We start from the raw sequence: 14,098 nt of genomic DNA, 5'->3' as shown, positions 1-14,098 counted from the left end.
ATAGCCTCGCCTTTTGCTGCGGCCTCAGGCTTGTGCACGACTCGATTTTGCATTGCACATGTATCGTCGACAAGCCACTGGTGCACAATAACGGCATAGCCATCAATGGCGGCCTTGTCTGTCTCATTGATATACAACGAACCATGTCGCATCAGCACGGCTTCCGACACGTTATGACTAGCACGGCGTGACGGAGATGCTGACTGCACAGCCATCAAGGCAATCTACACCTTGATGGCTACTGGAGTACCACAATCCAATGATGGAGCTCAGTATCTCGCCACTACCAGCAGTACTCATGGACACACGGCGCAGTCTATCAATCGGGCAGCACCACATACTACGACTGCTACTGGCCGCTATATATCGCTATGTGCCGCACTTGCCGCAGCCGCGATCCCCATCAGCTCCTCTGAACATCATTATAGCAGAGCGATTTCAAGAAGTCATAATTGTCACGTGCCGTTGGGAACGCCTTCCATGTCCCATTGGATCCTCTCAGTCATCGTCCGTCTTCATGGACCCAAGCGCGAAGAAAGTATAGGAGGCGATGCAATCCACAAGAGTCATGGTCAAGCCACCACCCCAAGATGAGGCTGCCGAGGCTGCCAAGGCCGGCGTGCCTTTGAAAAGGACGACCCATCCTTTATTCCCAAGCCCAATAGCATTGCCTTGACACCAGCAATTGTCATACAGGCCGATGAATTCAAATAGCGAGCTGAGGATAAGAACCACCGTACTCAGAATCGCCAAGCACTTTCCGATATACCTCGTCATCACCGCCGCACCATAGATAGCCGAATGCATGAAGGTGCGGACGTATTGATTCGGATTCTGAGGCTGATGCTTTATACGAAAGTCCATTGACGTATTGAGTGTATGCCGTGCTTGATACCGGAGCATGGCTTCGTGGGACAGGAGTGCTGACGCGAGAAGTAGAATCCAGGCTACAGTTCCCAACGCACCATAGACGATGTACGAGGTCGAGCGACAGCCAAGACCCACTGTGGGTGTCTTGTAAGCTATCAGAATGGAAGCGCCTGTCGTGCCCCTAACACAGCTCTAATCAGCGACTGATGATATGTTCGGTGTTAACATGCCTCACTCACCACTGGACAAATAGGCCGGCCAATGCCGCCGCGAACATCCTGCGGTACACCTCGGACGGCATCTTCGTCCAGGTCGGGTACGCCCTGATGGACCGAGTCGCAACACCGCAGTACCTAGCCGTTTCCACGCAGTCACCCGTCAGGTTACCCTCCTTGGCAGCGTCATCCCAGCGTAGGCGAAGACCCTATACGTCCTGACACACTCAACCTTGGCTCACATGATCTAATGTCTGCCACAGCGCGCTCCTGACTGTGAAAGCCAGCTGCCACCAGGTGAACAGTCTGGCGTAGTTGAACGTAGGACCTTTTTGCTGCTCGTCGCCTTCGACACCGAAGCCGCACCACTTCGGAATGATCAGTCGATCGGGATCGGGAGCATCGAAAGCTCCTTGGACTGTCTGCACGCGGTGTGGTTGTGGTGTCAGACCGGAACGGACGATGAGACCTCTTTGCTCGTCATAATCGGTGTACTCGTTGTTGAAGATGGGCGGCTCCATGGCTCGATGGGCGCGCTCAGCGGTCAGGGCATCTTGGATAGAGTGGTGGCTATACTGGGTACCGACTGTGATCCATCCCAGAATGACCGGGATCTGTCAGCGACATCAGCGTCCGAGATACCAGTGTCTCGTCGTTCGTTATGCAAACGAGGTGCCTTACCAGCCAGATCCAGAGACTGCCTGAGGCGATCTGCAACGCGGTTGCTGGATCTCCCAGAGCCGCGAGAAACGATGAGATGACAGTAAACAGGTAAGCAATGGCAGCCAGGAACATTTGCGCCACAAGCGATGCAGTGAACCCACGTCTCGTGCTCTTCAGCCGAGCTTCCATCAACTCCCACCAGCGAGTGTTTGCGGGCACGACTACCAGACTGCTTAACCAGCCTCTCTCCTGCGATGCTCGGAGCGGTATCTGCTGGGCTTCCTACAACAGATACTGTGCCGCTCGGATACGGCCAGCGTACTCATTATAGCGATCTCGAACGTTGGGTCCCTGAGCCTTCTGCTGGAGCTCACCAAAGGATTTGCGAACCCAGAAGCGGTTGAGGATCGTAATGGTAAGGGAGTAGGCTATCATTGCTGGACTGCCGGCGGCGAGGCAGAAGCTCATCTAAGATTAACGTAAGCATTCATGGACATCATGTCAAGTTGTCGAGGTCGCTTGAGCTTACCACATTGCTCCAAGGATCTCCAGTCTCGAATGGCAGCTGGGCTGTTGAAGCCAGCCATAGCAGATAGTAGTTCGTCATGGCCGCCGAGAACGTCTGGAAATCAAAGTCTGCAGCGTAAGGAATGAAGCCAGGTACCTGGTTGTCGCCCTCGCTTATCTATCGTATTCACTCTAGGGAATAGGTGCCCTCTCTGCAAGTGGTAGATGTATCAGAGACGGGACGGGAATAGTAAAATATCGTCTCGATCGAGAGCGGCCACATGTACGGAGGCGTCCCGGGCGGACGTACCATCGGGTGTGCTAGGGAAGCTGTCGATCGGAATGCCGAGATGGCGTTGGGTAGCCTTTCGCAGCCTTGCCAGCAAAAAATGATTAGCATGGAAATATACTAGGAGCGGATTCCTGTAGTCATCAGGGGCTCAACGACTCGATATCTGCTGCATCATCCTTCTCTTGGAAACATGGACACGATGAGATGTCACGCCACTGCTGCATGGAGTGGTCTCATGCAGAGGCTCGTTGCGCTTTCGCCTCGATGTCCATGCAAGGCTGCCAAGAACGCCTCATTCTTCTCGTGGTGACATACAGAGCCAATCACGCAGCGATCTTGACTATGGATGTCCGATTTGGCGATCGCACTGGGACACAAGCGCTTTGCTGCCATCTTCGGGAGCTGACGAGGTTTGTAAAAGCTTTGGAAACTGCATGTCGAGATCTGTGGACTGTACCAGGCTAAGGCTTCTGTACGCACGTAAAGACATGAATATCGCCGTTGAGCAGCATGGCTTCTCAGCCTGCTATGTCATGCACCAAGCAGATCATGCTCGATGAGTTGGCCAGAAGACCAGGCCAGGTACAGTAGCATAGCACCGACAAGGCTAGCTACCCCTTAGCAACTTCTCTCGGAGACATCCAACTGCTCAACTTCATCAGCCCATGGGCTACAATATTCGACTCCATCTTCGCTCGAGCATCGCGTACAGCTGACAGCCGCAGAAGATTCTCCTCTGGTCCATACTCATACTAGAGCTATCTCTCCACATCGTGGTTTTACGAACAGCATGATGCACCACTGCCGCGAGTACGCGATCTGAATGTCTTCTAGATTCGTGATCGCGGTTCCTTTGGTATCATCCCATTGCCAAGCAGTGGTGACCTGGTCTTCCAGGAGTGCAATCGAGACCGCACACCAGCAACATGCGTTCCCTAGCGTGCTCATAATACAAGCGGCTGCCTCGCGCGCCGGGCCCGCCGTCGAAGAGATCTCCATCAACAGCAGGGACTGAGCTAGCCATGTGACCATGATCAACGCCCATGCAAGCCAGAAACAACGCTCGAGTGAACGATGGCTGCAGATAGTATTCTCCGTCGCAAGTCTGTTGATTATGCCGTCAGGCTTCTCCATTTCTCGGATCTCGTGGAGTAGATTCCTGGCATTTGCCGCGTATGAAAAGAGGCTGTAGATGTGCGTGACCATAGATACCACCACAAGGCTACCTAGTTAGATATAGAAGTTCCATGAATGCGTTGCGATGTCCAAAATATTGCCCGGTTCGTCTGAGTCGATCCTGAGCAACAAATATGTTATGAACCAGGTGATTTGAAGTCCAACCATAGAGAACTTCAGACGAGTCCGATCATGCCAGGCGCTGTTGTAGTAAGCAATTGGAAATGCGACAATGTTGTGAAGAGTCATGTAGATTCTGAGGTAGTACAGGTAGTCCATGTCGTGTATGCTATGGGCCAACTTGTTGCGATCAATATTGTCGACCTCTTTTAGGTCTTCTGGTCAGTGGAGGGTTTGTGAAGTATGCTTGTATTAGGTAGGCGGCAAGGAATGGGCGGGATGATATACATCATGCGCAGAAGGAACGGAGACGTCCCAACCTTAGAAGCTCCATGATGCTTACTTCTCGTCAGGCATCGAGTGATTGATCTCACGCACTGAGTTAGCTTTCACTTCTACAAGCTGACTTTACTTACCATACAGTCTGCTATTGGCAGGCGTGTGATGCACTTCACACTCTTCCCAATACCATCGAGTCTAGCTTCGATTGACATGGTAATGTGTTGTGAATTCCTGTACGTACGATATCGAATCTGTTTGCAGCTCAGATATCTGCCAGAGACAGAATCTGTCTACAGAGACTCACGTCTCATAGCAAGATCGTCAATGATATCTCATTAGCGGCCTCCGAGTCTCAACGTCGAGCCACGTCGTCGCTGAGCGTGCGGGGCAAGGTGATGTCCCTCTTGACGATGTCTTTGAGCCAAGTCGAGCCTTCGGAGGTGATCAGACTCGAATTGACAATCCACATCAAATTGTTCCGCACACAATGCCAGTAGTAGTCGACGTATGCGATGCCACTCAACACCCTCTTCTCAGCGCACCGTCCGCCTATGAAGATACGGACTTCCTTCGCACGAGTCATGGCCACGTTCATCCGCTTCGGATCGTCGACGAAACCTGTACACAAGAGGTCAATGGCTTGTATAGCAGAGCTAAGAGCAAGAACGTACCTATTGAAGTATAGTTCTTCTCATCGGTCTGTACAGAGCAGTCAATGATGACGTTTGTAGCCTCTCGACCTTGAGTGGAGTCGATCGTGCAGATGGTCGGCATATCGTCCAAGATGAGGTTGTTCTTGCGGCGAATGTCGTTCGAAGCTTCGGACCAGCGCGCACACTAGGAAGACATCAGTATATCAAAAAAAAATTGCTTCAGACCACCATACACTTACAGCTTCGCCATATGCTGCTATAACCATCACATTCTCCGCAGTCTTGCCTCGATAATATGCGTTCAGATGCCAAGAGATCCGCTCGAAAAAGGGGCGGATGTGCTCGCGCACGACCCATGAAGTGCCGTTGCTGCTCGGTCGGCGTGTGCCAGGAACCTCGAAGTACGCGGTGCGCAGCTGCTCGTCAGTGAGGGCTTCTCGAGTCCCCACCAGAAGAAAGGCAAGAAACATGGTGCGGAGGCAGTTGTCAAGACCTGGCTTCGCCTCGGCCAGGGGATGGTAGCAGTCTTTGTGGTGCCGTGATTTGTCGGCGTGGAATACTTTGCTCGGCCATTTGGCCACATGGACATTCTGGAGATGATCAGTCTCCGTTATCTTGTTGCTGCGATTCTCATACAACTTACCATTCGATGCTGCTCCACAAGCTCGACACAGGGGAAGCCACCACGCTTGAGACGCGAGAGCAACGGTATGCTGGCCCTCTCTGAAAAGTGATTGAAGATCGAACCCTTGCCTTGGCTGCTCACCGTTGGTTCTAGTTGCCTAGAAGGTGTCAGCACAGTAGCGAACATCTGTTCATGATTACTCATACTTCTTGTCACCGACCATGACCACGCCCACCAACTTATGCTTTTTGACAAAGATCGAGCTCAGTGTCGCAATCTCCTGATCTTTACACGCCTCATCGACGACCAGCAGTACACCCGCGCAACGCACACCGAGATCGTCGTCGTCAACAGCCCATGACAGCGCAAGCTCAGTACACGCAACGTTGCCGGTGGTCGTGCACACCAAACGCTGATGTGCGAGGAAATGCTGCTTGCACTTGGCATAGCTCTCGGAGTAAGCCGCTCTATCTTCCGAGCTTTGCATATCGAACGTGCCTGCATCACGATCCTTGATACACTTCTGCAGCACGTCCCATGTGTTTACCCGACCTTGACGAGCTACCTTGCTCTTGTAGACGCGATCGCCAGCATAGGCAGCTTCGAGTACCTGGGTCTGGAGCCCATAATCTCGACCTTCTTCATACTTGTGATTCCGCATCGCAGCACGGGCTAGGTCGAAGTCCAGCAGTCCCATGGACTCGCCACTGACATGACCAGCCGGAGGCGCAACCACGGGTTCGCCGTTGGTATTCCCTTGTTATCGAGCTCGGCGGACGCTGGGAACACACGAGTGGCCTTGATATGCGGAAAGAGTTTGTTTAATTTCCTCATGAAGTCCGCGCAAGTGCTGTTGGCTGGTGACACAGCTAAGACGTGTAAACCCAGCAGATAGGCGAAGGAACATATGGCCTGTTGCACGAGTGTCTTGCCCGTCCCAGCGGGGCCAGTGATGAGCACAATACTGCCGACCACACTTCGAACTGTCTTGAGCGCCTCCAGCTGCTCAGGATTCCACTTGCGAGAATTCAGCATCTCCTGGTAAGCGTCTTGGATCTGCTTGCGAAACTTGGGTCCATCGGCCTCCATGGCCTGGCGTACAGCTTCGTCCGAGACCTCGCGTGGCTTGCTTTGCGGATCGAATTTCCTCTTGGTCGCAATCTCGACAGTCTCGATGTCATCATGAAGCTGATTGAGCACGATCTTACGCCAGAAGGCGTTGCGAGGGTTGGAAAGGGCATCCGCAGTCTTCAGCTGATTCGAGACCGCGAAGCTGCTGATATGAGGATCGCACCTGACATCGAACTTGTCTGCATGCCAGTCATCGCGATTCTGGCAGATGCCCGGGAACTTCTTGACATCAATGCCTGGAATCATGAAGACGGCGTCATGTGGTCTCAGCTGCACGGCCGCTGTGCAATGGATCCCGCCGAGCTTATGATCATTTCTTTTACCGTGAGGCGACCGCCAACTCAATTTGACGTGGATGCGATCATTGAGACGGAACTTCCGGTGATCGGTTGCGCTTCCAAGCTTGTTGAAGGGACCAAACTTGACCACCATGTAGGCGACATCTTCGAATGCGCAAAGCTGGCCAGTATGGGTGCCCCTAGCCCACAGCTTCAGACCATCGACTTCTTCTTGATGAAGCGAGTGGATTGAGTACAAGAGCTCGATCCTAGCTTGTGTGGTGGTGGAAAATGTGTCGCCGCTGCTCAAGGGCGTCATTGGTAGTGGTGGATTCATTTGCATCATGGCAAGAGGCGGACGTATGGAGCCCGGACTTGTCCCAAAAGCTCCCCATTCGGTGTGCCTGTGGCCAGAGTTTGTTCCTTTGAAGATATCCAGGAGCTGAGCACTGCCACCTGGCAGATGGGAAGCCCGCATGCTGAATAGCCTCCGGGCGATACTGTCGGGAAGGTCGAGGAGTCGAAGCGTCACATCATGACTAGCTGGTGGGCTGAGCATCGCCTTGAGCTTGCACACTGTGGGATTGTCGCGCATATGGAGAGGTATCTTATTGAAGCCCTCGCTTGTAGCTCCATGAGCCACAAACTTGACATCATCGCCAAGTACTTGGAAAGCCTGCAAGCCCTCAAGGCCATCGCCTGTTGGGAAGAAATGGAATTCCAGTATCAGTTTAGGATCAGTCACCGCGGGACGACCTGGTGTACGGCCGTGGACGCCCGTAGTGCTGTAGCTGCTCGTATGGATGTAGAATCTCGGGATCTCATCGAAGGCACACTCGAGTCTCAGAGTTGGTATCATTAGCTGTTTTGATAATTTGTATTAGCGGCCAGTAGCTTGACAACTGTATGGTAGAGATTATGGAGCACATACCAGTCTGTCAAAGGTCACACGAAACTTCCATTCGCCGGACGCGATCGACCAGTCATTGCCTGCGAGTATGGTGCATTTGCACCAAGACTCGGCGACGTCCGTCAGATTCCTGATCGATGCCTTCTCTGCATCCGTCCCACCAGTATGAAGGGTAACAAGCCTTGTCTTTCGATTGACAGCACCACGATCAGCATCGCGAAGAAGGCGATAATGCGCAAACGATGGCTCAAGCGATTTCTGGCCAGCCGGCAGGTCACGGTATCCCTCGTATGTCTCCGAACTCGTGTCTGACATTGTGCTTGTCGTCCAAGCCACTTCTTGAGGACGAGATTGTTGTATACTGGCGGCGAGTGCGAATCCACAATGGCTTTTCGCACAAATACAAACGGAGGCAGCGTGCGCCAAGTCAAGCTAGCTGGTTGAGCGCCGACTCATGTGAAGCCCGGGAGTATCCGCAACATGCTCTCACGAGGAAGGCACGCTATCCTCGTCAGTCACGTGGAAGCACTGCTTTCCCGCATTGCGTTTACATAGTGCTGTATGATCATCCCCCATGAATGCGTTGAACAAGGTTTACAGAGTATCGCTACTATGCTTGGTCGGTGGACAAAGAGGCTTTTCCATGCAGGCATCCTGTTCGGTGGCGCTGTCCAAAGAAGCAACGAAGTCTTCCTTACGAAATTTTCCTTCTTCTATTATCTTCGGTCGCCGCTAGGCGCCACATGCGCAGAATTGAATATATGCCACATGTTCCTGGGTATCATATAACCGTCGAATCTCATAATTCCTTTTGCACCCAGTGGTTGGTGTAATTGCATCTTGCACTTTCTTCGTATATCGAGAGCGAGCACGAGAGTCCGAACCCTGATACGCGGTACTGAGCTTCACTGTGATACTCAGATCAATCCGCAACACTCTTGCCAGCCTCCTCCGGTTCTTTGGCAGGCGCCTCAGGCTCCATGACCTCCACCTTCGCCTCTCCTTCGACCTCCACAATCGCTGGCTCTTTTGCTCCATCCTCAGCCTCGTCTGGTTCGACTTCCACAACAGTGGTCTCCACATCCTCGCTCTCTTCAGTCTGCTCGGACGCAGCCTCCTTGTGATGAGGCTTGATAGTATCACTGCGTTGGATACCAAGGTTCGGTTCTCCTTCCACTTCGTCCTCACTATCCTTCGTCCCACCCTCCGCAGTCTCAGCAGGCTCTTTCTCAAAACTGTCCTCAGCTTTCTCAACTTTCTGTCCCGGCTGCGGTAAGCTCTCAGCTATAGCCTTCATCTCCTTCGCCTGACGCCCGAGATCAGGCTTCCGCTGATCAATCTCAGTCTCGGGCTCCTCGTCTTCTTCCTTGATACTAGCCGCGGAATCCGTAAGGTTTGACTTCGTCCTCGTATGCCTCTGAATCGTGTTACCAACCGCAAGCACTCTGTTCTCCTCCGTCACACTGTCCTGTACCTCTTCGTTCTTGCCCGGCCGCTCCAACACACTCGTAGGCAGCTGTGATCTCTCCTCCACCACCAGCTCCGCCGGCTCCAACCCCTCAGCCTCAGGCGGGATGGTATAATTCTCCGCCTGAATCAACCCATACTCATCGCAAACCGTCTTGAAAAGCACATACAACCCCGTCTTCCCCTCGACCCGCCAGAACATCTCCCGATGCTGAAACCAAGCATGCGCATAAATCCTATACACCCTCCGGAAAATATTCGTCAACTCTTTAATCTGATGCTGAAGCACTTTATCCGCGTTCTGGGGACCAGCACCCAGACCCGCAGCACCAGACCCGAGGCCAAGACGGGACGGGAACATCTTACTGCTTGTCAAGGTCGTGGCGGCCCAGTCGAGGGTGTGGCAGCAGTAGTCGATCGCGGCGCAGCTCTTAGGCGGGTCGTGGACGGCGCAGAGGTACTGCCATTCGCTTGCGCGCATCTCAGAGCAGGTTTGCGGGGAGCAAGGAGGGTCGTCGGCGAAGAGAGCGACGATGATCGAGTTGGTTTTCTGGATCAGGAAGCGGCCGAGTTCGTAGAGCCAGATTTCGCGGGAGGTGTTGGGCGGTGGTTGGGCGAGCTGTTTGGCGATCTCGGGGACGATTGGGTTCGTGGTTGTGGTGTTGGGTGGGTGGGTGTGGTTGTAGTGGAGGGCTTTGAGGTGTTCGGTTAGTTGGAAGGCTGAGTCGATCTGTATGTATTCGTAAGTGTTGATCTATGCTCTCATTATCATGCTCGCTGCACACCTCATGGAGCTCAACCAATGGTGGCCCTTCGGCCATGTCTTCTGCTTTCGTGCCCGGCCGTATCCGCCTCGATGCTCCCGTGTCTATCGCATTGCTCGGTAGCTTGCCATGCTCTTCGAACAGCGACAAGCCGGGTGATGCAGGTCCGAGTTGATCTTCGGCGATTGGTGGAGGTGAGGGCAACCGTGGTGACGATGCAGGGGAGTGTGCTGCTGCCATGATGTCGTAGCCAAGAGAGGACAGTCTCTTACTGTACAAGACGAACCAAGGTACCGCAGGTCTAAATCGCTATAGGTTCAAGCTAACACTGGCAGGAGTTCACGTCCACATGCACGTCGTGCTTTCCTAAAGCAGGGACCACGGTACCGCCCGCAGCTAACCACCTTCACAGTTAGTGCATTTAAAGAACGTATCTTTTCATGGTCCGGTACAAGTGACATTTTCGTGGTTTGAAGAAGAACATACACACATCCTTCGGCCGATAACACTTGCCTGTAACTATCATATCTCGGGCACAAGCAGAGTTGATAGAGCGAAGCATGTAATTCAGCCTACTAGCTAACAACCCATGCTCAAGATCGTCTCATGCGACATTCATCGTATCCTCCATGCATGTGTACCGCCCCATCCATTGCTGATATCATTTTGAAACGCCCAGCAATAGTGGTATCCCCATGATTTGCCATCCCGCATATACGCTGCACTACCTGCCAATAACTCCTATATTCCCTCCCTTTCCCAGAGCGATGCGTGCAACGCCATCTATCCATGGTCGTCATAGTCATCATGGCCGTTCCTTTGCTCGCAGGGCACCTTGCCTTGGTCTGGCTAAGCCTTGTCAATCGACTATGCATTGATGCAGTAGCACTTCCTTTGTGCAACAGTCGACCGTCTTCTCATGGCTCAACACCTACGGCGACTGCTTCGCAAGATTTTCGTCCACCATTCGTCCTCACATCCTCATGGAATACCATCAGGTGTGTGCCCATTCCCGTTCGTCGTATAATGTCCAGGACTACCATTGGCACCCGACCACCCTCCATTTCTTCGTAGGCCAGGATCGCCGAACATCTGCGCTCGTTGTCGATCGTGCCCATTCGAATACCCACTACTTGGACTCCTCTCGCTTTCCGACCCAGATGTCGCTTGCGTATCACACGACCAGATCGGAAATCCATCCGGTGGGACTGACTCCCCAGTCGCCTTGCCCATCGCCGCATTCGCAAGCGTGCCGTTGATACCCGTGAGAGCCCAGGCAAAGACAGCCTGATCGCGAATTGCAGCCATAAAATCGTGCTGGTCTCTTGTCGCTGCCCGGATAGGAGATCCAGATTGTGGCCGTGCGCCGTGCGGCCCAAGTGCAGGCGCAAAGGTCGGTCCAAATCCTGCACCAGATCTGCGCTCCACGGGTGGTAACATTGGTTCCTGTGCCCATGGTGCTGCGAAGAGTCCATTCTCATACACAGGTCGTCCCGGTCGGTGTGTCGGGTGTGGTATCATTGGTCGTGCTCGCCGTAAGCAGACTACCAAACCATCTGAAGCGCAAGAGACGACTGCCTCCAGTTCTACAGGATCGACATGGGCAGGCCGTGAGGGTGCTCTCCGATCACGATCTGGTGAGCTTCCGAGTGATGACACGGACTCTTCAGCGCGAAGTGTAGTGCCAAATATGGCTTCATGTGTGTCGACAGCGTTCGTGCTATCGCCCGACGAGGTTCTCGAGTTTGGCTCGTTATCGTCCTGGCGGTCTACCTCCATGCTGGTTGACGACCGCACGGCGCTAGAATTTGTGGAGCCAGCACTAGCTGGCGATGTGTTGTCCTGGCCCTGTAATTGCACGCCACCGTCCACCGAACTTGCCACACTGAATTCAGTCCCGGTCATTTCATCATCGCTATCGTCGTCCGGCGGTGGCCGTTGATCGTCTACCCGTGGATCGCGAAACCAGAATCGCAAGTATGCTATCGAATCATTCCCCTTCGCATTCTCTAAGCACTTCACCGCGTCCTGTAAACAATTCTCTGCAATACAGTAGTAGAAGCTTCGTCCTCGCATAGCTTCTGCAGGTATGCCAATGACATCTTGCAGGCCGCTCGTAGCATACATGATCGTAAGTGTTCGCGTGAACCTATTGAGGAAAAGCGCTGCTCGAGGTTCGTGCTCGCTGACCTTATGGTCCTGCTTGAATCGAGCTGATATGTGTGAAAGCATGTGATATCGTGGGTCGCGTGGTGAAGAAGAGAACATGCGCCGGACCATTGGCGCTTCAAGGGCTCGTTCTGTAGCCCATATTAGCATAAGCCTCGTCCATTTGAGCCGCCGATCACCTACTTTCGCTGGCCAGCCCATGCTTGTATATGCTAGTACAAACTATCATTACGTCGTAGACAATCGTAAAACAACACTCGCATCCTATCCATCTTCCATCCCGATCTCTTACTCTGCAGTATGCGAGGACGGCGGCCTTGTCCATCTGCACGCGCTTCTCATGGAATTTTTGAGCGTATGGTAGTTCGTCTGCTGGGAAGAACTCCCATGCAGACCGATTGACAATCTCATCGGGTGTATAGCCTAGGATGTCAACGACGGAGTCGGAGGAGTAGAGAATGCGTGCCTCGGGCGTGAGGTCTGGTCGAATATGATCAGCAGGGAAGGCGCGACGACCACGTCAGTCACATGCGGAAGGTGCATACCGTGAATCGAGATAAATGTCGTCTCCATTGTGAAGAGCCGCGGCCTTCAAGGAGCAAAATCTCCAATGCCAGTCCGGTATGTGGGTAGTGCGCGAAGGCGAGGTCACCGTCGCAAGCGCATTGGCACCAACAACAGACGAGAGTACCAGCTAAAGCACGCGCCTGGATGGTATAATGTTGTCGTAGTCCAGGGTACTCAAGATGTCGAGGCAGAGGAAAGCGAGATTTGGCTCTGTAAGGTGATACTAATGCCGAGAACTTGCGGGTATGTCGTGCCGTGCTGCGGTGTTTTGGGTGGCAATTGCGGACGACTGCTCAGTAGAAGGTGATGTCGGGTCGCTTGTATCAAGGGAAGCGGTAGCCGATAATTTCTCTTCGTCTCGCTCGGGTCTGGAGTCTTCCGAGTCTCTCTGAAGGGCCCAATTGCGTTCGGCAGTGGATTGCTTCTAGATTGAGAATACTCGGCCTATGCGCGGACTGTAAGCGTGAGGTTCTGTCTGGCCAGGGTCCGCCCGTCTGACGTCACGCTTATGCTCGAGTGCAGTTTTCCATAAGTGGATGCTGTGGCGCTCGTTTGTGTCGCTTGGCTTCTCGCACGCTGCGGAGATGAGATGCACGAGAAAAGTCGTGATCGCGGAACGCTTCGATCTGTTGTTCAAATATGTGATCCTCGAATATTTAATGTTGTCAAGATTGTGAGAGCCATGCAAGCGGAGACGGACAAAGGTGCCGCTAGAACGAATACAGAAGGGTGGCTTCTGCATGGCCGCCGTTTGCTAAGCAGTCTATCAAGTGAACCACGTCAACAACCTTGCTACTGCTGTTGTCTCGGCTACACAGCGTTTATCAGAATACAGTTAGAGCTGTGCTACACGCACACGACGACCCCTCCTGCAGGCGAATGCCGAGGGGAGCTGACTTTCACAGACTCCCGAAGACCTCACAAGACGATACTGCAGGCCGGCCAATAGCTCCCGAAGGTCGCGTATTCCTTTCCTGGCCACTCTGTACGACGTGCAGCTTGCAGGGCCAAGTATTCATACTCGCCTACTATAGACAACAATCGTCCGAAGCTCGGCACCTGTCCACGCACATGCGGTGATCAACGTCGCGACCACCGCGCTGGATCCCTCTTACCTCGAAACTTATCTGTGGATCCTGTTCGATAGCAGAGCCGAAGTACTTCCCACTTCACCTCTTCAGCAAATCGTCGATTCGACGTCGCACGGCGCATCACTCTGAGGCAATTGTTCGCCCATGCTTCTGTAATTCGCCTTTGTGCATCACCGAGCATATCCGCATGCCACAGTGATTGGCTAGAGTGCCGCAAACGAGAAGTGACTCCTTCCGCATCACGAGTCAGATTTTCAAAACACCAGCTCTCTCTCACTGAACACCACGTGGGTAGCGCCTCACATTCGAGCTCACAAT

The 14,098-nt window shown here is 53.2% G+C and overlaps 6 protein-coding genes across 6 annotated transcripts; all 6 read right to left on the bottom strand.

Moving 5' to 3' along the window:
- Positions 1 to 498: 498 nt before the first annotated feature.
- On the bottom strand, positions 499 to 1,880 carry LTS14_008996 (uncharacterized protein; the record flags this gene model as incomplete). Its single annotated transcript, XM_064841679.1, has 4 exons — positions 499 to 1,051; positions 1,110 to 1,261; positions 1,328 to 1,699; positions 1,767 to 1,880. The coding sequence occupies 4 exons, from the start codon at positions 1,878 to 1,880 to the stop codon at positions 499 to 501; spliced, it is 1,191 nt and encodes a 396-aa protein (XP_064690842.1).
- A 150-nt stretch (positions 1,881 to 2,030) lies between these two features.
- LTS14_008995 (uncharacterized protein) lies at positions 2,031 to 2,355 on the bottom strand (the record flags this gene model as incomplete). The annotated part of the gene is made up of 2 exons (XM_064841678.1): positions 2,031 to 2,216; positions 2,278 to 2,355. 2 exons carry the CDS (start codon positions 2,353 to 2,355, stop codon positions 2,031 to 2,033), a joined length of 264 nt encoding a protein of 87 aa, XP_064690841.1.
- Positions 2,356 to 4,477: 2,122 nt separating this feature from the next.
- LTS14_008994 (uncharacterized protein) lies at positions 4,478 to 6,064 on the bottom strand (the record flags this gene model as incomplete). The annotated part of the gene is made up of 5 exons (XM_064841677.1): positions 4,478 to 4,743; positions 4,797 to 4,962; positions 5,018 to 5,368; positions 5,422 to 5,560; positions 5,610 to 6,064. 5 exons carry the CDS (start codon positions 6,062 to 6,064, stop codon positions 4,478 to 4,480), a joined length of 1,377 nt encoding a protein of 458 aa, XP_064690840.1.
- An 11-nt stretch (positions 6,065 to 6,075) lies between these two features.
- Positions 6,076 to 8,037, bottom strand: LTS14_008993 (uncharacterized protein; the record flags this gene model as incomplete). The annotated part of the gene is made up of 2 exons (XM_064841676.1): positions 6,076 to 7,674; positions 7,744 to 8,037. 2 exons carry the CDS (start codon positions 8,035 to 8,037, stop codon positions 6,076 to 6,078), a joined length of 1,893 nt encoding a protein of 630 aa, XP_064690839.1.
- A 607-nt stretch (positions 8,038 to 8,644) lies between these two features.
- On the bottom strand, positions 8,645 to 10,193 carry LTS14_008992 (uncharacterized protein; the record flags this gene model as incomplete). The annotated part of the gene is made up of 2 exons (XM_064841675.1): positions 8,645 to 9,919; positions 9,975 to 10,193. 2 exons carry the CDS (start codon positions 10,191 to 10,193, stop codon positions 8,645 to 8,647), a joined length of 1,494 nt encoding a protein of 497 aa, XP_064690838.1.
- A 741-nt stretch (positions 10,194 to 10,934) lies between these two features.
- LTS14_008991 (uncharacterized protein) lies at positions 10,935 to 12,695 on the bottom strand (the record flags this gene model as incomplete). The annotated part of the gene is made up of 3 exons (XM_064841674.1): positions 10,935 to 12,253; positions 12,306 to 12,602; positions 12,668 to 12,695. The coding sequence occupies 3 exons, from the start codon at positions 12,693 to 12,695 to the stop codon at positions 10,935 to 10,937; spliced, it is 1,644 nt and encodes a 547-aa protein (XP_064690837.1).
- Positions 12,696 to 14,098: the final 1,403 nt, after the last annotated feature.

This window comes from Recurvomyces mirabilis, assembly GCF_035927965.1.
Source record: "Recurvomyces mirabilis strain CCFEE 5264 chromosome Unknown scaffold_28, whole genome shotgun sequence".
In the NCBI taxonomy this organism is placed as follows: Eukaryota; Fungi; Ascomycota; class Dothideomycetes; order Mycosphaerellales; family Teratosphaeriaceae; genus Recurvomyces; species Recurvomyces mirabilis.
This window is presented reverse-complemented; position numbering and strand designations above follow the sequence as displayed.